This window comes from Lepeophtheirus salmonis, chromosome 5, assembly GCF_016086655.4.
Source record: "Lepeophtheirus salmonis chromosome 5, UVic_Lsal_1.4, whole genome shotgun sequence".
In the NCBI taxonomy this organism is placed as follows: domain Eukaryota; kingdom Metazoa; phylum Arthropoda; class Copepoda; order Siphonostomatoida; family Caligidae; genus Lepeophtheirus; species Lepeophtheirus salmonis.
Window position 1 is genome coordinate 64,490,454 of NC_052135.2, and position 25,822 is coordinate 64,516,275.

A 25,822-nucleotide genomic window follows, 5' to 3' on the forward strand; every position below is an offset into this window, starting at 1 on the left:
TGGGATTCATTTCTTTTTATGGCCCTTTATAACATGAAAATCTTTCTAGACGTACGTCCTTTCTTTCCAAAATTTAGAATTTATGTTTTCCATAGGTAGAAGTAAGTTGTTTTTTTTGCATTGTGTACTCATAATCCCAATTTGTTTTCAAAATAATCTTTCTTTGATTTGTTTAAGACTAGTGGAAGTACTCAACATTCATTGGAATTACTTAGCCGTCTAAAAACTTTTATTTCTTCTATATATTATCATTAATCTCCATTCATACTAATAAGTAATAAGTATCATTGCCTCTAAAAACATATCTATTACGAGTTATAGAAAGTATTGATTTATTGACTATAAAAACTGTTAAATTACGCTTATAAACACGATTCAAATAAGATACATATTTTTTAGATTAGTCGGTCAAACATAAATTACGAAAACAATTTTGTGTGGTCATCAGTACCTTATATTAAATGTGTTATAGTCCGTCTAGTATACCAATATTATTGTTATTCTAAGATCATTTTATATGTATAAATATAATATATTAGTTACAAATACCTCTAGAGAACTACACAAATTTTTAAATGACAATTTTCAATAATTCACTATAAAATATAATTTTTTTGTCTAACGAGTTTTTTTAGAGAGCAAAAATTGTTAGGTTGAGTATCGAGTGTTTAGGCAAGTAAAGAGTATTCAAGCGAGTAACAAGTATTCAGGCGAGTACCGAGTATTCAAGCAAGTAACGAGTAAAGCTCGTTATTCCTTCAAGTATTTTTTTGGAAACTCGAAAATACTCATATAGTAAAATTCAGCTCGCAGCACATCACTACATAATATTATATTTTAGATTATTTATAAAAGTTTTTGTAAAGTTCAAATTTGTGCATCTAACATTCCTTTAGTGAGTTTTTATATGATTTTTTTTTTTTTTGTAGACTTCTTACATTATTGCGTATTTCTTAAATACAGGAGTAATATAAAAACAATCATTCTTCCAGAAAGCTTAAAATAATTTGATTTCTTCATTATACGAGTATATGACTATATATAAGAAAATATTTTTTGGTTGGAATTATGTATATATAATTGATTACTTACCCATTATTTTCTTATTTTATGGCTTGTAGATAGTTGGCAATTCAACTAACTCAAAATGTATATATACATAAAAAATTTCTAGAGTAGAGTTTTTCATTTACAAGAGCTTGAGAATGGCCCCACTTGGATAAAAATAACAAAGCAAGTTTGGACTAGTACTTTTATCTATTCTATCAGTATTGATTCATCATCATCTTTTTTTAAGAAAACAAAGAAACAGTGTTTTCTCCTTTCAGCTGTTTTCATGAGCGTTATGAACTACAATCGAAATACAAAATACATAACTGAGATAGACGTGATAAAGTAATATTAAATACTACACATCATTTAATCATCCTCCTGTACATGGACCTTGTCCTAAAGGAAGCTGTGCTCCATCCATTTTATTAAGCTACTTGAACACCTAACATATCCTTCCTTAGTTCAAATTATTTTTAACTCTTAAAGATCTTTGCAGTTCCTTACATATATGAATGTCTATCATCTTCTGAGGTTAAATAATTCAATATTGCTATCTCAAAGATCTTTGTATTTCCTGACATTTATTAATGTCGATGATTTTCTCAGATTTAATAATTCCATTTTACACTCTCAAAAACCTTCCGTTTCTTTGCAATATCTTCCCAGATTTTTATAGGGCACGATAACTTCCATTTAATTTCTTTTCTAGATTCTCGACTACATCTGACCATCTGCGATTTTGATAATTTTCGACTTTTACTTTGGTTTTCACTTCTATTTGTGGTAAGTCTGTTGTATTTAGATTGTAATAATAAGGTTTCATTTTCTCTACGTGTCTCCTTATCCTCCAATTGTGTCCTGATAGTTATATAATAATTTTGCTAATATTGTGGAATAGTATATTTGGATATTTATATATATGTCAAGGACCTACGTTTGGAAATTGTGTCATTACATACTTATTCACTGATAATTGTATTCATAAAATTATCCATTCAATGTATATAATGCTTACAAATATGGAAGGGTAGATGACATACGTTTGTTTATTTTAAATGTTTCATTTCACTAATTAACAGTTGAGTTTGAGAGTACATCAAAAAGGACGACATGACTATTAATTATCAATAAGAAGTAGTTTATTAATTATTATATATTAAAAAAAACGAACCAGATAATAATTAAGGGTGTGGTCACTCACCTCAACATAAGTCGCAACTGTAAATATTTAATTTTTTTTTATTATTTTCCACGAACTACTTTTTGGCGTGTAGTTTAAGCAAATTTGATTTTTAATTGAATAATCCTACTCAAGAAAACAGGAGACACGAAATTAAATTGTTTTAATCTGGTCTATTTTATAAGAAAAATGTTTTTTTTTTAAATTGTTATATCAAACAAATATAAAAAACATAATAAAAATGGCCTTAAATTCATATTTGTGTTCCTCCCTCATTAATCAATATATATTTTAAGCGTGCCATTAATTTTAAATGTTATTGATAAAAAGACAAGCAAAATATAATAAATCCAACAAAAATGAGTAGAAATCCAAAACAATTCATGCTAAGAGGTTTTGTGATCAGTACATTATTTAATTGCGTATATTATTATTATAAATACTCAATCACTCTTTTTTTAAATTTGACATACCATAGAGAATATTTTAACATCAAAGATAAATTACAAGAAATACCGCAGAGAAGGACAGCAACTAACAATTATTTTTTCAAGAACGCGACTAACGGAAGAAATAAAAATTTAATACAAACATTTTGTTGTATAGTGTATGTGCTTATGTGTAGAACGATCCAATAATGATGACGACTGATTATTATCTTTTTCACAGAACTATATTAAATTATATCATTAAATAATCATAAATGCATTAAATATACAACGTTATAGTAAATCCTATATAAATAATGACTATCTTGTCCCGTACCTCGTGCTAGAGAGCGCGACATTCTAAAACCCAAACAATATCATCTATGTTTGAACTTTACTTAGGAAGAATAGAATCATTTTAACTTAATAAATCATTGCGATTATGTTTAAAATTGTCTACTGTGTATTGCTACATAAATACGTGGACATAAATTTTTTAGATTTAACGTTCTTTGTTTCGGCCTAAGCAGTACCCCTAGAATTTTCACTAAACTAATGACAAGTGTACTTCAATTTTTAAGATCAAATTTGAAAATATAATGTAGTATTTATCTATATTATATTATAATACAAGGTTTATCTAAAAATTCAGTATTCTAATACGCTTGCCATACAATTATGTTCCCCACTTCACTTGGATTTAATGTAAGTGGACAGAAAAGTTACTTAATCGCCACTAAAAGTTTAGAACACTTAGGAATTGTTTGGGATACCGAGAACTATGTAGTCTGAATAACCAAGGAAAAAGTAACAAATATAAAATCTTGGTGCTTGTCTCTCAGAAATCTAGATAAATGTTCTCTGAAAGATGTCCAGAAAATAATAGGCCTTCTAGACATCTGTAGAGTAGCTGTTGAATTTACCCCAGTATTTTTTTGTTCAATTCAGCGAGTTAACAAAAGATGCTCTCGACTGAATCCAAATGTACGCACAGTTTCTCCTTCTACGGAGGCTTTACAAGAGTTAGACTGGTGGTTCTCCTCCGATATTCATTTTCAATGCTCACGCATTTGGGAAGATTACTATCCAGATTTTGATATTCGCACAGATGCTTCACTCTCGAGATACGGACATTTGCCTCAGACGGGAGATGCATCCAGGATGATTGGGAATCATTAGAGCATATTAATATTCTATAAATGAAAGCTGTTATTCACAGCTTAGATATAATATCTCAAAATACTTCTATTGCTTGATTTGCAGATCATAGTACAGCTTGATATTATTTCAAGGTAATGGAAGGAACGAAAAAACGAAGTAGTGGGAAATTTAGCAGTGACTTTCTGGAAGAAAATCTTAGAAACAAATTGCAGAGCCAGATTATTTTTGAAATGTGAAAGCAGATTTCATATCAGGCGCAGGTCAGGAAACCTGGAATTTCCCACTATTGCCTCAGGTATTTCTGGTTCAACCCAAAATGCAACTACTTTGCATCCGGAAATGGCACCAAACACAGAAATATGTCTCTTGGCTTCCGGACAACAAAGCAATTACAACAGATGCATTCACAAAAAACTGGGAGAAAGAGAATTACTTCTTTCCGTCAGTTCCACTTATTCCCAAAGTAATTGTACTTTAAGAGACCCGAAAGTAAAACCGGCGATGATAATAACCTGTTGTTGGGAATAATATAACCATAGTACTAGGTCAGCCATAGTAGCTTTTAAGAGGAATGTAGGATCTTCCTTCAGTTAGATTATTAAGGTTTTTGGACTGAGAAAATAGCTTTAGACGGTTTTATAATGAACCTCTTCTTTCTTAAATTACAAGCAGAGGAGAAACGTCCTTCTGCAAATAGAAATCATGTTTTCCGCAAAGGGAAATTGAGATGTTCCCTAAGATGCATATATATATTAATTTTCTAAGAAATTAAGAATGAGCATCCAACAAAATCTCCTATATATAATACTAATAAAGAACAAACTGATTTTTTAAGAAAAATTTCTTTATGGATAAAGGATGGTCGACGGAGGATATATCTTAAAAAAAAACATGCTTTGCCCTCGAAGATAGTTCTTTCGCACTAGGTCAATTATTAATATACTTGCTGGAATAATTTTTTTCTAGAATATTTTATGACTAGGCTTATACCCGATCACTCTTTTTTCGTTCATTTTTGAATTTTTATTTATTCATTTAATATTTAACTACTTTAAAAAGTTAAACCTAAAAAAATACTCGTTAATATATAAACCCCTTTTTGTTTCGTAGTACATAAAAATGAGCCTCATGGATTTAGCTTACTAGAAGCAAAACTGACAATTCCAGGGGTCCTAAAATGATAACTCAATTTTTATTAAATGGTATCCAATTTCTTTAAATATATTTTTTAATAGTCTCAAAATAGAGGCAGTACTTTTACTTAAGGCGACCTCCAATCTATTTTTAACAGCCTCCCTCTGTTAAAAAATAGCTAAGCCAACTTAGGTGTGTTATTGTTTTTTAATTGTTATGCTGATTTTTTGAAAAAGTTGTAAATTCGACATGTGAGTTCATCTCTGATATACCAACAGTGGTATTAGTTTGTCTATAGATTTAACTTCTCAAGACAGGTAAGTTCTGTTTATATTATAATCATTTCTTGTTGGAGACATTAATGCAGGACTTGAGAGGGGGAGGGGAGGTGCTTGCCTTGTGAGATGATAAAATTAGTCCCAAATCCCTTGTCTATATTTTTGGGTACAATCCGACCTGAATGCACTTCTCTGACCAGTTAATCACTTCATTTCTGAGTATGATAAAAATAAGTGCATATAAACAGTTTACACTATACTGATCCACATATTCGTGCAGTTGTAATATTTTTATTTTGTAAACCCTTGTCTTTATTTTTTTTTTGGTACATAGATCTATTTTATGGATGTTAAATTTTTAAATTATTTAATATAATATTAAAGGTTTTTTTCTCAGAATATAATATATTATCATTTATTGTCTGAAAAGTGTGAAAAGATATTCGTTTACTCAAATTTTCTATACCAAAATCTTTGATCTTTCAATTAAACACAACTTTCTGAAACATCAAGAGAATTCAATTAAATTTTCATTAATTGTAGAATACAGTATTGTGCAAAAGTTAATATTTTTAAATACCTGCAATTGAATTGTATAATATAAAATTCGAGTATGTGGATATCTTCTCATCTTGAGATGACTTATTCTCCAGTGAAGGGTGCAATTAAACGAAGTAACGGATTGAAAGAAATAAAAAGATATGAACTGTATTTTAGCCACCATCAAAGATAATTATCATAATTATACCCATAATGTACATAAAAAAAGATGTAGTAATCTTCGGAAACAATATTAAAAAATAAGAAATGACCGCCGTTCGTTTTTCTGTTTAATGTCTAAGCCTGGTTATGAATGGACAAGTTAAGTTAATATTTGAGAATATAGAAGACTATCTTCATATGGTTTCAAGAGGAGAGCTCACTAGTCCTAGCAACCTCATTTATACACAAGATTTTTTATATATGGTCTATTCAATTTAATTGGGTATAATAATATTTGTAAGAAATTCTTGATCAATTCGAGAAATCCACGAGTTGTTTTTTCTAAGTTTATTCTCGAAAAGATTGAGAAAACCAATGACTTAGAAAATCTATTGTATATAAGATGTAATTATTTGATTGAAGAAATATGTACGACAATTTCAAACAATTTCACACTTAAAGTCACTTATGAAATAATAAATGAAGTATTTTTCACAATGATCCATCTACAAAAAACACTTTGAAATTATTTTCTTCATCAAAATGAACGAAATATTTTAATGACCTCCATAATATTAACACATTGTATAATTATATTTTCTTATATTGTTTTTAGATAATATTAAATATCAATACGCATACAAAATGCGTTGTATACATATTAATTTGTATTAATAATTCTTCTCTTCGCTTGCTTTGTTTAGTTTCCCCATTCATGCTTGAAAAAAATCAAAAATAAAAACATGCTGTCTTCCTTTTTAGTTGTCTTTGATCAATTCAAAGGTAATAATAGAGCTTAAGACTTTATCTTATAACTTATATGAGAAATACCAAAAGAAGGAATAATTAATCAATTCTAGCGTCTAGAATATTCAAGAGACATCCTGAAAAAACTAGATATTTGTCACGTTAGCATAAAAGCAGGCTGGAATTGTTTTTGTACAAATCGACCAAAAAACAAAATAATCAATGAAGTTTTGCTCTTTAAATAAAATTAACAATTGTTTTTATTCATTGAATGGAAGCTGTGGTTTTTTTTTATCTACACACAATGTTAAACATAGAAATATTTCATTCAAAAAACCCCAAATTCTAAAGCTTTAAATTTTAAGAGGAACGTCATGAAAAATCTCAATATATTTCCTTAAATAAGGGTGGATAATGGGCTTTTAAAAATCATGTGATCCTTACTTATGAGGTAAATAGATAAAAATAGAATAAATCTTTTTTCTCAAGTTTTTGTTTTTATCAATGCCATCTTTTACATTGGCATGCCACATGTAGAAGAAATATACAAATAAGACACTTTTTTGAAAGAGGAATGAAAATAATCTTGGAAATAAGAAAATATACACATTTTGTAAAAAAAAGATTTTGGAAGACCCAAAAAAGTAACGAAGGATAAATATGAACAAAACCGATTTCCTATATGACAGCATTTTCACCAAAACCAAACTACATATGTATTTCAAGCAGCTACTTAAATTGTGCGTACATATGTTACTATTAAATAAAATTAAAACTTACCTTGAAACCGTTTTGATGGATATATCAGACTGGAATGATCGATATAGGTCACGTGACTCCTTTAAATATCTTCGTCTCGTATCCAACGAATTTCTACATTTTCTATAATGAAAATATATTTTATATAGACAGATTAAATCTCATTAAGAACTTGAATGGGAAATATTTAGATAAGGAGTTTAAATGAAATAACAAATGGACATGAAAAATTTCACAGACTTTAAAAAAAAATGATTGTAGAAGATGTATCATGGGATATAGATATAAAGTTGCTACTTATGTATTATTGCCGATAAAAAGACAGACATTATACATTCAAGGATAATAGTGTTAAGACTCGGTCCATGACTGATTTTTTTCCGATTCTGTCTTACGTGTTTTCTGATTGGTCGAATGGAGTTGTATCAATTAGGAAGAAGTAGACATTTTCAGTATAGAAAAAAGAAGAAATCAAAAATTAAAATAGTAACCTTGACAATATGAAGAGGTTTTAGGGAGAGAACAGCTGAGTTGTTATGACGTTTTAATAGATAAGCTGCAAGCAACTATGAGAAGAATGAAATAAACGTTATTCACATTCTTTAACTAGTAAGGAAATAGACAGGAATTACTCCGATTTCGATCCTTAATTTTACTCTGAGTCCAACAAACCCTTACACTTACAACTCTTAAACAATCCCTCAGATTCACTCTTCGTCTTTTATGAGCAAACATCCTTGTGGTTATTTTATATTTGGACAGTTTCTCTTAAATAATTAATAAATCATGATAACAGCTTTATAAATTAAAGAAAAAACACTCTTCATATTGCTAGCTAGAAAAAAATATTGCAAACTTTAAGGATATCTTTTATACAACTCTAGTTTTATGCGTATTTATTTATAAATGGGTGTCCGGGTATCGAGCCTACACACATTATTTCTGCAGAATTATTTCTCTGGAGCACGTTGTCTATTGAGCTACGCCGCTCCATTTATGTTATTTATAATTGTATGAAAAATTGTAAAATGAAATTTTACATCACAATAATTTTATTACATTTTCAAAAAAAACGGTAGTTCAATTTTTTTTATCATTTTTTATGACCAAATTTTATTACGAGACCAGTACAGCCCGAAATTGGAACGAATTACTTCGGTCTTACAAACATTAACGTACTGAAACGGGGCTGAGATTTTCAAACCGAAACTCAACACTAATAGGTAATATTCACACTTATGTTCATATTTGAATATGTAAAATACAAATACCCATAGATTATACGGAACAATACATTACAAATTTCATGGCGTAGGTAATTCATATTTGTTTTTAAGTATTATGTACTGAGGAAATTTGACATTAGAATTTTTGGAGACTACTTCCCCAATAATATATTTACTAGTGTTGAGACTTGGTCCAGCATCCAATCTATTTTTCGGTTCGGTCTTAAGTGATTTTTTCTAGACCGATTGGGATCGATATTTTTCGGTCTCACTTTATGGACGGATTTTGTTCGGTCTCATATATTATGAAAGACCTTTTTTTCTAGATCAACTGTGATTCAACTTTACACAATAAGTTCTAGAACAAATACTGTATACATATAAAAGACAGCAGGATGAAAATTAATCAGAGCTATCTCTGTTTAAACTTCGCATAACGTCCTTCTACTTGAAAAAACATATGATGTCATGTTATAAACAGTTTCTCTATAAAATCGGTCTAGACCGATTTTTTTGGGACCGAACTAGACCCAACTTATACTTTGGACCGATCCAGAACGAATTTTTATATGAAACCGGTCCAGACGGAGCTTTTTTGTTGGACCGAACTAATTCAGTCCAACAACAAAATATAACGGTCCTAGACCGGTCCAGGATTTCCAGACCGAACCCCAACACTAATACTTATATATATTATAGGCCTACTCAAAGAAATATATAAATAATTTATAATCTAATCGAAAGGATAAAGTTGCAAAGAAAATGAAGAGAGAGAAAAACTATTCATTTCAAAAATGAAGATTAATAATATTACTTTTTTATATATGAACTTTTATTAAAAAAATATTGGATGAAATATTTATTACGTAAATATGGTATACTGGTATGCATGCTCTGTATAAAAGTTTAGATTTGTACCTGTAACAGCTTGTGCAAAGAAGATTGTTCAAGTTGCAATGGAAAAATAAATGAGACAAAACATTTTAAATGAAAAGTTTGTATTATAAATATGATGAGAATAATAAAATAATTACAATTTCATAGTTTTAGACAGGGATGGGAAGTGTTGTGTCGATTCTTATTTTTTCAGTCTAGGCTTTTCTTAGGATTGCTCCTATCTATCCTTGGAAATATTCCTCGATTACTGTCCCTTGGATTTTTTTGCCTAAAAATGTTAAAGTACAATCCTGAGTCTTTAAAGTTTTTTAATTTTCTTAATGCTATCATTAATAGTGTGAAGAATCGTGAAATTAGAGTTAAGAGTTTTATTTATTTTGAGAAGGTTATTAGTTCCTCTTTCATATTGTATAAGGGGTATTCGCACTGGATCCGTGAAGTAGAGATGCAGAGGACTATCCCTACTATTACAAAAATCACAATGGACAAAAACCCGTTACGGCAAAATCCTTTACGGATAAAGCCCCTCCTTGACAAAATCCCTAGAACATATCTAATGGAAGATTATAACAAAGCTATAAAAATCTTTCTTAGATTATCTGAGATGCACTGCAAATTACTTTTAAATGCATACATGTTAGATCTCACATAATACATGTATCCATAAATTATAATTATAATAAAATATGTATTGGTAAAAAATACCTGTACCAATTGTAAACAAATTTTTGCGATGTAAATGAGATGGTGTGCTTCTGATTTTAATAAAATAAAAGTAACCTTTAAGTCATTTTTTTGTCTACAAAGAACAACATTAATATCAATAAAGCCTTGATAGCTCTAGAAAAATACAAAAATATTTTGTGAGCAACAAATCTTTAATATTTGAAGTATAAAAAGAAAATGATTTTGTTATTATAAAGTTGTATGTCTTCACGGTACGACAAACTATAATTTAAAAAAATGTAATAGAATTTTAATGAGAGTGTCAAGTTTTTATACTTACAACACATTTTCTCCGATTGAAAAAATATACATAAATAATCTGATGAATTTTAAAACATATAACTACAAACAAAACTGTATGTTTTTCTCCTTTCTAGGGGAAAAATAACATTAAATCATGTATAAGCTAGGAAAAATATTCTTTAGTAGGACACTCTGTAGGCCACAAGACTAGAAATTTAGGTTATGAAGGTAAATTTAATGTTATTCAGTGTAAAAGCAATGAAGAACACATTATTTTGATCAAAAGGTGAAAAAAGTTGAATTTTGTTTGACTTTTGCTAGATAAATCGATAGCGCATCCAAATTGCAACTATATAACCCTTAGCTTATATTTTTAAGATTAGAGGGATGTGCCTAGTTTAGTTTTATTTTCAGCTACAAAAAATTATATATTCAAGCGAATATTGGACTCTTAGATAATATAAAGTTTGTAGATATTTTATTTAGAAATTCATTTGGATATTCTGACACTGAAAAAGAGATGTTTAACTGATATGTGCTGAATAATTTTTCAACTTTTTTCAATTTTTTTTATTTTTTCCTCTTTTTTTCAATTTTTTAAAAAGAAATGCTACGAAAAGAGGTAAAAAGTAGACTTTAACATTATGATAAAGTATTTTGAATTTCCTGAAAATTTTACTAAACATTTTATGCAATATTTGCAAAATCAAGAGTTATTTTTAGACGACATTATTTATTGTAACTTTTTGTTAGTGTAAGTACAAAAAAATATTAATGGGTTTGTGTTTCTCTTTACAATTGTAATAAAAAGTATTTACTACCTTTTCTTTTTTTTTTGCAAAATTTGTGACAAAAAGTTTTTTACATTAGTTTTCGCTAGTTTTGACTTGACAAAATAAAAAATGAACTTATCATCTAGACAAACTTTTACATGCAAATTGTTGGGTATGTTATTTGAAGTTTATTACACAATTTTATTTTATAAATTCATAGTAATAGATATGTTTTAATACTCAGCCGCACCGAAGGGTTGTAAACATTGAGATTAAATAACATTGGCCCTATTCAGTATGATTTCCCACTCCCTTCTGGGCTTGAGCAACGTCAGGTAAACCTTTGCTAGTAATGCTATAAAGCGTATGATTTCGATATTAATTTTGCTCATTGTAGCTAACTTATAATACTCCTGTATTAAAAGTGAAGAGTTTTGAGCATCCATGCTTATTTTTTATTTACTGAGACTAACAGTATTGGTGAAGTCCAAGTGAAGTCAATGCTTGAGCCGATCCTTAGGAGAGAAATATATAAAGCATGGTTGTAATTATTACTAACGTCCTTGTTTATTTCCTTCTTCCCCTCATCCCTTATTACAGCTGATTGTTGCTGATCTAATAAAACTTCATTACAGCTAAGCTGTTCTTTTCCAAAACATTTTTCCAATTAGCAGGGTTACCATTTTGATTTTCGGTTTCTTTTTTTAACATGCCCAAATAATAAAAAAATCACCACTGGTTATGCCATGCCACTTCACGACAATATGTCTTACCAAAGGCAAGGAGTAAAATTTAATAATTAAGTTCAATCCTTTTTGGGAGTGACGCCTTCAAGTAGGTCTCCATCGGCTATTTGGTGGAAGAATGGAACATGTTGTCTCATATAGAAAGGCTCCTTTGTCAATTTACACTCAATGTTAATGCTTATAAATTAGTAAAATTTAATGGATTCGAATTCTTCCTTGATATTTTAGAGGGAGTTTATTTCCAAACTTTTGCTACACATAATAATGATAACCAACGCACTCAATGAAACATTATAATGAAGAAAGAAACAAAACAGCTATATACTATAGTGTACTTTAGGCCTGAGTTCGTTAAAATGATAAGAAAAAAGAAAGAACTGAATGGTTTTACTATTAGATGCTCTTGGCTACTGTTACCTTTATTATTATACATCGTAAATAAACCAAAATAAAGACCCAAAATCAGAAAATAAAGACCCAAAATCAGAAAATAAATAATTTCCCTCTTTCTACCTATGAACTTATTATTTAATCATTGTTCATAGCTTAAGTTCAACCACTAACAAGGGAAAAAAAAAGAAATATCGATAGCTGACAAACAAATACAGTGTGATTTTTTTTTGTTATTTAGGTAACACCGTCCTTGAGTCATCTCTTATACATTAAATTTATTTTTTAATGCATTTACATTATAAGAAGTAACCCTCCTGCAACATTTAATTACATTTGGCTACTCAAGAAAATTTAATAAAAACACATCTTACTTATAAAAAAACTTAACTACTTAGTGATGAACTCATTTATTAATGTTGGAACTACGGATTGAAAATCCATATTTAAGCCCACTCAGTATGTAACCTGAGGATTAAAGACAACACGGGTGTAAATATAATAGGGGGATATGTCATGAAAGGGCCGGAGCAAAACTCTTAAAAGAACGCTATCTTGCTCGCTTTCCTCTATTACAAACAATCAGCGCTTATTTTTATGGTAATCCATTAAGTACCAAAATCAAATGCATGATTTTGATCTTTTCATTAACGATATTGACCACCACCTATTTATTTAATATAAATTACAATTATATATATATCAATCATTCATTCCAAAAAATGTATTAAATGAAATAAATATTATATAAGAAAGGTTACAATTCTGAGAAGAAGAATTGATTATATTAATAAATGTAAAAATTGTATGTGACCAATATTTCGGTGAACTGATTGAATTGGTTAATCCAATCTAGTGTATTAAAATGGGTATTGTATGGGAGACTACAAGAGGATACGTTTCAAGGTTGAGGATTAATGCAACAACAACTCTCATGGGGTATTAGTTCTACGCACGTAGAAGATATGTAGAAGGTGTAAAACGAATCAAAAGCTCTGATAATTTTGGGTAATTAAAAAAGAAAAGAAAAATAATCTTACAAGAGATTTGTTTCCATTTTGCTGAACAGATCTGTATGGGTCCATCTGTAATGTCTGGGGTGGGGAAAATATTGGGTCATCATTGGAGGAAGATGTGCTCAGTATAGAAATATGCCATTGAAGATGGCATCCCTCCATTAACATGGTTAAAAGAACCACTGAATTATAATCATTTACTGAACGGTAAGAGTGAGTTCCTTAGAAATACTGGGATTACTTATGCAGGTCAATATATATCAGACGGGCGCCGCGTCTTCAATATCTCATTTCTATCCCATAAAACACGTCGGATATTCTCCGGATGGGATTTCAAAAATAATTATCACTGTCCTCCGATCGCTGATTTAATTGCCTTAGAAGTCATTCCAAACAAAATGATTAAGCAAGCTTACAGTATTAGTATTGGTCGTGAAAAGAAGGACCCATCATTTATCAAGAAGGCTTTACACACTTGGTTTTAGAGATATAATGGAACGTGCGGATTCAAACGTTATTTTGAGGAATCCATTCACTGAAACACGTCCAAAAGGATTGAGGTAAAGATTTAGAACGTCTTCTAATTTTACAAACAATCCCCGGTTAGATCTTAGAGACAAAAATAGTTATGTTTGTCATTAAGAGTTGGAGACCTCGTTTCATCTATTCTACGAGTGCGTAAAAATTGACAATAAAGAATATCCTTTCAATTTTTGTAATCTTTTAAAACAAACTGGGATTAAGGGTACGCATTTCACTAAATTCAACAAAATGTTGACTCTGGAAAAACATCAATTCTAAATTTAAAAGAGAAAAGAAGTCAATCTAGAAAGATTTACCTGTTATAATGTGTTCAAAAAAGAAAAACAGAAAATCACAAATTTTAGTGAGTGCCAGTTTTTCACAGGTTACGAGCTTTTGTCGAATCCGAGTAATACTTGGCTTTTTATGTCGACGAGTCAGGTTTTTGTGTTGTTTTTTTTTACTTCATAAAAATCGAGTACCAATTTACAGGTTTTGCTCATGACACATCACAAGACTTTTTCCTATCAAGGGAATATTAATATCTCATTTTTATAAGAATATATGATTTTGAACAAAATATTAGAAATAGGATATATTTTCATTATCTTATTCAATTTTAAATTGAGTTTCGAAATGAAAATAACTAGAAACATTTATGAGAGTATATCTTCTATTGAAATATATATCCCTTCTTGTGGGTATTAAATAGTACCTACGAAAAACAGGGAAATAAATAACCACTATTCTATAATTTAGAACAAATCATTAGGAAAACACATGAATGGTGGAACACTTCAACTTTCTACGAAGTTTCTACAAGTTGTACTCGAGCACTTTTGCAGAATAACCGCCAATGAGTGCTACTTTAGCTACGACTCTTCAAAGGTGGTGAGTACAACAATTGTTGTGTTGATCCATATTTAGGGCTGAAGACTGCAGTCCCGTCCAATTCAGTCTCGGTCTAGTCCAGTTTAGTCCACATATCAGTTCGGTCCTTGATGACGTCACTCAACTTTATTTCTTCTTTTTTAATCAGTTCTAGTACAAACAGTCGGAAGGATCGACGGTCTGAAGGACCACTTTTAAGACTGTACTGAACTAGAACAAATAAATAAGGCTTAAAAAACTCAACGTACACCCTATTTTGACTAGCAGCACATTTTCCGAATTTTGGCTCTTTCTATTTTTTTTTTTTTTGTATCTTTTTCCATTTTTTTCTTCAGAAATTTAATTATTAGCATACATTCTTAAGGCCTTAGCATATTATATAATACAATATGTTGAGTTAGTTTAAGATTTACGTATTTGTTAAAATATTAGTTTTTTAGTCAAAAAGCAGGATTGGAAAAGTTGGCCTGCGCAAGTTGGGATAACTTGAAACATATATAAAAAAGGGAAAACGAAAGAATAGTTTATTTTTCTAAGTGATATTAACAAGCTTTTTAATTTTTCTTTAAGAACATATGTCACACTCTCTTCGCGCTCTTTATTTCCTTGCAAAAACGTCAACTCTAATCATAAGAAATGCATTCTTTCGTTCCTCTAAGGGTAAGTGTTATGTGTATGAAGCATTCTGTAGCTACAAAAATTGAAAAACATTTTTTTTTTTTGTTCCCTTCTTTTTTCTGTCTACATCATATAAAAATATCAGAGTAGATATTGAAACATCAAAGAATATTCTCTGATACTAACAAAATACATATATTGGATATATTGCACAATATATCGGTTTTCCGATTTCAATCCGATATATCAGCCTACGTCTAATATCTAACTAATTCTTTCAAGAAGATATTGACTGAATGACATTTGGAAATGGCATGAATAAAGAATAATATATATAATCAATCAATTGAACATCAAGCATCTACATACAAAAACTGTCTTATAAATAGATAAATAAATATCCGGTATATTTTTTAACCTGTATATATTAAAATACATTTGTGAAAGAATTTTATTCTAATAAAATTTTGTCAAGAAAATGTGTTTTTAATATTAGAAATTCAAAAAATCAATAATTTAAGAGGAATATTACCTTTTTTGGCTCAATTCTCCTTTATTACAAGAGTGAAAGTCCTGGTTGGATAGTGCAGCTGAAAAGTTGAAAAATAGCAATTATAAATTAGGAAATTATGTTTTTTTTTTTTTTTTTTTACAGAAATAAAACTAAACCAATATAAAACATAATAAAAGCTTATGTGTGTATAATTAATTATTTTAAATGTCTCTAAAATATGCTGTTGGACACTTAATTATACATGTCAATGAACATTGGGGAGAAGGGGGCGGGGTAAAAATGAATAAAACCTGCAGACTTATTTTGTATATGCCCCTAACAGTATTAAACAGTATCATCATTAAGAGTTGTTAATCATAAGCCAGGGAGCGCTTTTTTTTAGTTGATAATCTGAGCAGTGTTTTAAGCTGTTATCATTATTTTTTAATTCTTGAGGAGTTAACATCAAAGTATGAAGTAATTACTAGTGAATGAGTTTGTTACGGAGTTAAAAGTGTATGTCCTTGAAATACTGGCAGTATAATTGAGGATCAACAACGGAGTAATTCCTAGCTAGATTTGGAGTAGGAAATGTGTTTATTTTCTTCTCTTATAGTTGATTATAGGTAATCCTATGAAACATCATGATAGCTAAGCTACTCTCTTCCCAAACATTCTTCAAATTATCAGGGCTTTTAAAAAATACCCAAAATCCTTCGGTAAACATTATATCTTATTTATATTGTGATGAATTAAGTACTTTTGGTATGTATTCGAATAGTAAAATTGATATTAACTACGGGGAACAATTACAGGTTAAAAATAATTAGACTGATTTAGAAATTTACAATAAGTATATCTTTGAGATCAAATTCGAAATGGATCTTAATTTTCTTTTTGAAGTTTGATTTCTGAGTAATCTGCTTTATAAAACTTTTGTTGTTTAGAAACACTTTTATCATTAAGTACGAGGTGGTCCATTGAAATCTGAACACATACTACTTGAATAATTGATGAAGGTTGAATGATTGAAATGAATTCATATTTCGATTTATTAAAAAAAATAAACATTTAGTCACAAAACAAAGCAAACCTGTGCTCGTTAGTCTATGTAAAAGTTGAGATGAGTACACACGAACCTGATTGACAAAGTTCCTTTCGCGCACTCCCAGCAGGTGGGAGTCGCCAGGACTACCATTTATACTGTCAACAATTCCAAAACGTTGGAGAGGAAAAAGGGCAAAAAGAAAGCCAAACTGGACTCGGAGGAGTTAAAGAAAACAGCCCAGATCAATCCCCTCAAGTCCATGAGGGACCATACAATAAATTTTTGGTTTTACGCCAGATTGTCCAGGGAACTATCAAAAAAATTGGATTTAAAGAACCTTGAGAGGGCGGAGAAGCCACTTTTGACACCAGGAATGAAAGAAACCCATCTCTTCTGTTACAAGACTCTTTTGAAATCTTTTTTGACAATTTTGTCACCCTGTACAGCCGTGATAACAACCCCTCGACCACAATTTTTGTTTGCATGTCGAAATAAAAGCCTGCAGTGTCCACCCTACAAACACTGAGGCCCTCCAAGCCACAGTCAGTCAATACTGGGACGCCATAACACAGGACTACATCTGTAGTGGATGCCAAGCCTTCCACCACCACCTGGAAGCCATCATTGTCTCTAAGGATGGATAGATTAATGATTAAGAGAGCTCAGACACACATCTATTTATAGTATTAATTTTGTTGAAATTCTATTGTCAATTTATAAATTATATCTTGTTGAAGTTATAAATTCAAAGTGTTCAGATTTTTATGACTACTCGGTACAATACAAAATGAATATATAAAAGCTTAAGATAATTTCAAAAATGATTTTTCTAGTTTTGTACTGAAATAATGTCATTTCTAGGCTGAAAAATTATAAATAACCATAATCTTTTTAAGTCTAATATTATTCATAGCAATCATAAATTGTTTTTGAGACCCATATCTTCATGAAAGCAATTTAAAATAGTTATTTGAGATACATTAAGGTGATATGAGATGTTATACAATGATTTTTATTTGCCATGATCTCTACAAACGAGATAAATTTTGAATTTTATATAATGTTAGAGGATCCACCTCTTTGATCAGTCGAATCATCTATTTTACGAAACTTTGACACAATTCGCCAAGTTTGACTTATCGATAAACTTCAATCTTTATATGACTTATGCATAATGGTCTTGATCTTAGTTGTATATGTCTTTAGTTACAGAGGCAAGGCAGCATTGAAATAATGTTATTTCAAAAAAGTGGGAAAGGTTGTTGGAGAGAGTAATATTTGATTGTCTCTAAACGTAGTTTATATTGGGGAATTTCATCATTCTTATGAAGTAAAAACTAGTTTATTTTACTTAAAAGTATCAATACATCTCAAAGTTTAAGCTAACTAACAAATAGGTATCGATATATCAGAATGCACGAATATTGAACTTTGTTTTTCTCGTATTTATTCCTCAAAATATCTCTTCTTTTTTTTCTACAAAATTTATCTCCCTTTATTTCATCCCATACCATAACATAACATAAAACAATTTTAACTTTGCTTCATTGGGATTATTACTACCTATAAAATGAAATTTAATCTTTTCACAAAAAAAATAATAAATTACCTTCATTTAAGAAGACAAACATTTCTTATTGTATAATCCAAATGCACTAATCAAAGGAAATATATGAATGTATAAATTGGCCAATTAAGTAAAAATATAAAATTTGATCAATATTGGAAAATTAATTTAAGAGGAAAGCTACAAAAACATAAACAAAGAAAATCATTATGCTTAATTAAGATGTACAGCAATACCCAGCTCAGTTCGGATTTGATGGGTCCGAGTTTTATTTCAAGACCCCTATAGCTAGAATTGTAAATCATATGACTTGCTGATATACTACAAAAGAAAATGAAAGTTCACTTTGTAACCATGACAGTTTGAGGAATGTGCAACTATGCTGTTATGACGTTCTATTACGGAGTTAAGCTATAAATAGCATTTAATGGAAAGAGACAAACATAAATCCAACTCCGTATCCAGCAAAGACTTATGCAGAAATTACTTCGACGTCGATCCTTAATTCTACTCTGAGTCAACCTTAAACTCCTCTACAAATCATCTGCGTTATTCTCATCCCTTCAACAGCACACACACAATTGATTACTTTATACCTATATACTCTGTCTTCCAGAGCTAAAGAATAATGATAGCGCATTGAGAAATTAAAAAACACCGTTCAAACTGCCAAAAAAAAAATGTATTGCACTCGTTTTAGGTCATATTTCTACAAATGTTGTTTTGACAATAAAATCAACCGGTTATATGGAATGACTTATAATAAAATGTTCATTTGCAGCTCTGACATACTTATTGTTCCTTAAACAGTTTGGTATATTGCGGGAACAATTTACGCTATTGTTCTATGGGTTTATGAGTCGCATACATACCTTCAGCTCCTAGAATCAGATTATCATCTTCTGTATCAGAGTTTTCGTTGAAGTGTTCATTTTTACTCGGATTCGAATTGCTTGAATTAATGGCCTTTTGACTATTTGAATGGATCAATAAATCGGATCCACCCTTAAGTATATCATTGATTTCGTCATCGTCTCCTTCTTCTTCGTCATCTTCCTCTTCATAATCGTTTAAAGAACTAAAAAATATAAAAATATTGTCAAAATATTGAATATTCTAATTATTGTGGATTTTATTAATATGAAATTTGTCCGAAAAAAAAATATTGCTCTATTGTAATTTATATTTGTAGGATTTGAAATATAGGAATTTATTAGTAGTCCAAGATTTGTTCAATTTTTGGATTTATTTTTAGTTTAGTTTAAATTGATTCTTTCAAGATAGATTTGGAGTGTCAGACTGTGAACCTAAATTTAATCGTTTTCAAATCGTTGACAAATTTATTTTTTTATCGCACACTATTAAGTAATTTCTCTCCATCCCAGTTATACGAGTTGTATATATATAAAAACGCTTTAAAATGCATATAATGTCATTGTACGAATGTTGATAATTTTAAAAAACACACATAACGTTATCAACAATTCATCAATGAAATTGAACTATACCAATTTTAAATAAGAATGATAATGGCTAATATATTTTGAACGACCAATTTAGATGTAGTTACTTTCGCCAACGAAGCTGAACTGAGCTGCAAAGTCCAGAAATGTGGTTTGATCAGAATGAAACATAGCCCCAAGTACGTTATTCAGAATTATGAACAACTTTTAAATGTTTTCGTCTTAATTTACAAATCAATTTGTGAAGGAATACTATTTTTAACAGTAAGTTACCCTTAAACTTCGATAGGTCAAAGGTCAAGGTCATATAATTGTATTACTTACTATATATTAAGAAACATAACTTAAATTAATTCTTATAATTCAAGATCATGCAAAGCGTAAGCTATTATACTTGGTTTAGTGATGACACACCACATATGTAGGGTTGTCTCTAGGGTTTTTCATTGGGGAGGATGGTTAAAAATATTTTTGAATTCGAGTTTAAAATATTTGGGCATTTTTTGTAATCCACTGTCTTCTGTAGAAAGAGTTACATATTTTCTCACTGAAATCCCATTTTTCAGATTGTCATATCAATGAGAGAGTCTTAAATCTTAAGCATTTTTAGTGTGTCGGCTTTGTTGTTATTTGCACATAAAACAGTGGTCTCATTTTTTTTTCTAAGTCTGTTATTATTACAGAGGAAGATATAATCTAGGTATTAAGTGTAATCACAAATGTGAATGGCTGAGAATATAGCTGAAGATTTGTTGGGGAGTTATAAGTTTTAGTCCTTGTTGGAATCAGATTAGAACTGAGGGGATAAAATGGAGTATTTTTTATGGAGAATGATACTTTTTTTCCTGTCTCTTATCTGCTTGGAGCTAAACTGGTGACACGTCATGGCAACTCTCCTCCAAAACATTCTGAAATTGTCAGGATTACCATTTTAATTTTCGGTTTCTTCTTTTTTACATGTCCAAAATGCTTTTTATTTATAATGACTATAGTAAATCTAATTATTCACCCTTCAAAAGGATATACCAAGAAGCTATTTTTTTACAATGGTATTATTTATTAAGTGAATAGTACCTGCAACATTACCTCACGAATATAAAAATGGACTGCGAACATTTTTTTTAATATTTCCATTGTAAAAAAAATGTATAACTACCAACTTTTTCGTGCCCTTTTTTATGTTTCTTTTTGGATAAAATTTTGCAAGATATAATAAAATAAACAACTTGTACCATGTTTTATTAAACAACGTCGTTATCTTTATTAAGAAAAATTTAATATTTTTGAAGTAGGTACTTCTATATTATATTTTTAGTCTACCATTCTTATTAGTGTGGTGTACAAAGACAAGTTCAAAAGGTTATCATTTTTTCAATGATAATTTCAATCATTGTACGAATAATTACTTTTAGTGTATTAAGATATTTAAAAATTTTGATATCTTAAATCATTAGTAAAAAATTTCAAGTCCTCAAAAATTACACAATATTTTTTATCAGAAATTATATTAAGTTGTAGAAACTCTATTATATCTAACAAAATCTCGTCAGCTTTTGAAAAAGGAGAAAGTAAAAAAGTTGAATCTATGGTATAATCTAATATCAATTTATGTACTTAATTAGAATTTGAAATTTTCGTTATTTCTAGCATTATTTTTTTTAATTTGTAGGCTCAGTTTGGGAAAAGTCGTTTAGGAAAGTTCAGTCTCTAAAAAATCACTGGTTTAAACACTAAAGGGACATGTGGTGTAACTTTAATAAAGAACTTAACAAAAGCCACACTATTAAAAGATTATACTAAAAGGGAAAAGGGCAAATTTTTTAAAGAAGATAGAAATTTTTTTGAAATCAGACACAACTCCAAGAGCTGATTATCAAAAAATGGCAGAACTCACTAAAATGTAACTTCTTCTCTAACTATATTTCAGATTATAACTGAAATAACTAAATTAGATAATCTTATAGGTCCAGAATTATATTTTTTTAGTCATACCGAATATAAGGTCAGATACGCTTCCTATGACTGTTGCGTCATGAAAACATTTTTGTGATTTTTACGTTTTTATTGATAAATGTCTAAGAAAATATGTAAAATAAAATAAAAAGTGTATCATTTCAGCTTTTTATAGTAATAAAAATTATATATTTTGATTAAGAATACAAAGGAACTATCAATTTCAACCAAAAAGGTTCAACAACGATGTATGAACCTAATTTATTTCAACATGTTTGTACAATAAAAACGTGCAATGTTAATTAATGATTATTTTCTTATTAATAAAGGAAGATTTAGTGATTATTTTTTGACATTTTGTTTTTTTTGGTCATCTTTTGTGTATAAGCTATAATAAGTATTTCGTAATATCGCCATCATTAGTGAACAAAACGCCAATAGGCAGCTCATTTTAGATCTCGTAGATGCTGAAGTTGAAGTGGTGAGGATTATCGACAAGTATTTCTAAAGTATCCTCGGGAGATTACGATTTACTGGCCTACCCTGTATATTAAGGCAAAATACCCTTGAAGCAAAATGTCCTAAGGCGAAATGTTTTAAGACAAAATATATTAAGGTGAAAGTGACTACGACGAATTGTAAATACTCGTATATATATAAAAAAGAAAAAGAATAAACAATACGAGGTAAATTGCAAACTTTTTGCAACTGTTTCCTTTGTGCAGAACTTAACGATATCTTAAATATCTCCTTAATGAGTGAGTTTTGAATTTTGATACAATTATATCAACGAATAGCAGAAGAACCAATAATTCACAATTTATAAGTTACAGTCAAAACATCCTTATTCCTTAAAGTAATTACTTTTAGTCCCCTAAATAAGTTTTCAGTCAATACCTTGAAGAAAAGTTAAAGAAAAATTTTTTAAATTTTTTTTCGAATAATTTTCATAATATAAATTTTAGAACTTTTTTGATGTTCGAGAAAAGGAACATGCTGCAATTGTTTCTCAATCATTCATTTCTACTAAGGAAAAGTGCTGATTTCCAAAAAAAAAAATTAAAAATGTATCATATTTCTTGGATAATAGAAAAAAGAGAGGGAAGAATATCAATTATATTTATTTTATAACAATTTTGTTACAAATTTGATTCATTACATCATAATCGATCATTTAAAAGCCTTGTCATGTCATATAAAGTGATATATTACTCCTTGTACTTATTTTCCTTAATATATATATAGTCTAAAGCAATAGTTTTATGTTTTATAAACTGATATTTTCCCAACATGGAGAAACCCCGATGTTTTCATCATTGTCTGCGTTTTAAAAATCATATTTGTTATAGATTATTCACTCATAATTTAGCATTTACTTGATGACACTTTTTTAATAACATGCTTAAGTAAGATTTTAATTACAAAAAATTGAAAATATCAAAAAATTGTCCCTTATCGCATTTTTCGATGGAAAGCTTTATAAATATCAAATTTTCAACTCTCCAGACCTAATTTAGAAATTATTAATTAAAAGCGCGTGTTGCATATAGCAATATCATTGCTATCTCTCAACAATAATCCAAAAAGAGACACATCTAAGGACTAAAATGATGTGGAATATTTTCACTTGTGAAATGCAGACTGTTTAGATTACAATGAATAAATCGTGGTTTTTTAGTAACACTTTAAAGTAATACATACTAAATTTGAGGAAGAATAACGTAATTGGCCAACTAGCTTACAATTTACGACGGGTTTTTCTTTCTCTTTTTGTAGAAAACGTAATAGATATATATTGATGATTGATTTGTCATGAGTTCTCAACGATTCTCAATCACTTCAATCAGAGACAGTTATAGCTTGAACGTGGCCTGAAGCAAACATAAATCACTCCTTTTAAATGTGGAACATACTTCTTTTTTTTAATAAATTGATTTTTCTTTGTAGTTCTTTGTTTCTTTTTTATCACTATGATCGTTTTTTAGAAATTTATTTGCACAATATATTGTCAATTTTAAAATATATCTATCTAGAAAAGACCCCTGTTAAAAGTGGGTATCTGTGCAAGTGCCCATTATGACCTACCCCACTGGCCTAAAACTAGCCTTTCCTGAATATATTTCAATTTGTTGAAGATAAACACACATTGATACTATTTTTCAGATGGAAAAGTCATCAGAAAATATTTATTACTCATATCTTTTGTGATATGACTTCTTTTAAACTCTGGGAATCTACCTTTTCGACAACTCTGACTGAATAGAATAACGTCATAATAGATGCATCAATCATTCAAATTTATATTGTATTTAATAGTTTGTATGACATTGTAGATCTGTAACATATTTATTAATTCGTTTTGCTTCATTCTATTTACTGTAAAATTTATGTAATTATTCTTATATTTGAAGAAGAAAAATCAACTTTAAGCTAGCTTGATCAATCAATTTTCATCTTTTTTATTTTTATTATTATCACTAATAACCGGATCCAATGGAAATTCAGTAACGTGATCTGACTCAGCAGGAACCCAAAACTTGAATAGTGAGAGAGGAAGAAGCCAATTTTTGGTAAAGCTAGGGTAACCCTATTATGTATACCATATACTCGTATGCAAATCAACTTTGATTTAGAAGTGAAAAAAATAATAATTAACATATCTATCTATCTATGAATCTTTATTCAAAAATTGTTAAATCAACCTTTTGATATAAATACATACATTTTTATCACTTATCAGGTGTTATGATAATGAAAAAAAAGACTCAATTCGGAGAATAATGGATTGTTAGCAAGGTGTATATAGAAATAGACTATACATATTTCATGTTTAACTATGTAAATTTAGTATCAGCTGTAAGGAAGTATTGTTAATCAAATCTATTTAGTCACAGAAGATATTATGTAAAGGAGATAGAGAATCAAATTTGATGTTAAAGTTAATTAATTGTACGTATAATATTATAATTTCTGAAGATAAAAATTGTACAAAATAATGTAACACTTTCATAGCTTGAGGTTTTATGATCAACCTAAATTACTTCCTAACTAAGCGTAACTAAATTTGTATTCCTAGCAATAAGAATTATAAAGAATTTGAAACTAATGTTGTTAAGAGTTGGTCGGAAAAAGGAATAAAATCTTTGTAATTTTACTAGATTGGGAACTTAAAATATAATCATTAAAAATTAAAAACTGTATACTTTTGTATATTAGTTATTTTTTTAAATCTCAAAGGTTATTTGTCTTGATAGAAATTCGTATCTATGGCTTTATTAAAAAATTATCGGTTCTAGGACAACTGATCGTAAGAATATTGCCCTGTAATTATACTATAGAGAGAAAAGATCCAAAACGTGTACTCCCTTTTGATTAAGAGGTTTTATTACGTAACCTAACGACAGCTGAAACAAAAATAAACAATTTGTTTTTATCACATGTCTCTAACTATAAAAATGTCGGAGAACAAAAAAAAAGACAACGCTTTAGCAATCTCCTCTGCAACGATGTCAGTGCTAAGCAGGCTCCAGAGACTGTCTAGAGGTGTATTACAGCCCCCATACAACCGAGAAGAACCAAAACTACTGTTGTAGCTTTATGGCTGAGGTATGTCCTGCCTCCATGCGTCCCTCCTCCAGCCCTGGTCTTAACGCCCTGGACTTGCAAGTTTGGATGCCTTGTAGGAGAATGTCTCTGGCACCTCTCTTCAATATTGAAATTCGCTCAGAGCTGCTACACAGACAGCTTGGTACGCCATAGACACGACTTTCATTGTTGATGTTAAGACAGTTATTGCATGTGATAGATG

The 25,822-nt window shown here is 29.5% G+C and overlaps 1 protein-coding gene across 1 annotated transcript in view; it reads right to left on the bottom strand.

Annotated features, from left to right (window-relative positions):
- Nucleotides 1-25,822, bottom strand: part of olf186-M (Ki-ras-induced actin-interacting protein-IP3R-interacting domain olf186-M) — a 104,656-nt gene that overhangs the window by 44,410 nt on the left and 34,424 nt on the right. The window contains exons 3-5 of the mRNA XM_071888117.1: nucleotides 19,471-19,676; nucleotides 16,023-16,080; nucleotides 7,464-7,565 (exon numbers count right to left, since the gene is read on the bottom strand). Of these exons, the coding sequence (XP_071744218.1) occupies nucleotides 7,464-7,565; nucleotides 16,023-16,080; nucleotides 19,471-19,676 (366 nt within the window). The remainder of the gene's footprint in view (nucleotides 1-7,463; nucleotides 7,566-16,022; nucleotides 16,081-19,470; nucleotides 19,677-25,822) is intronic.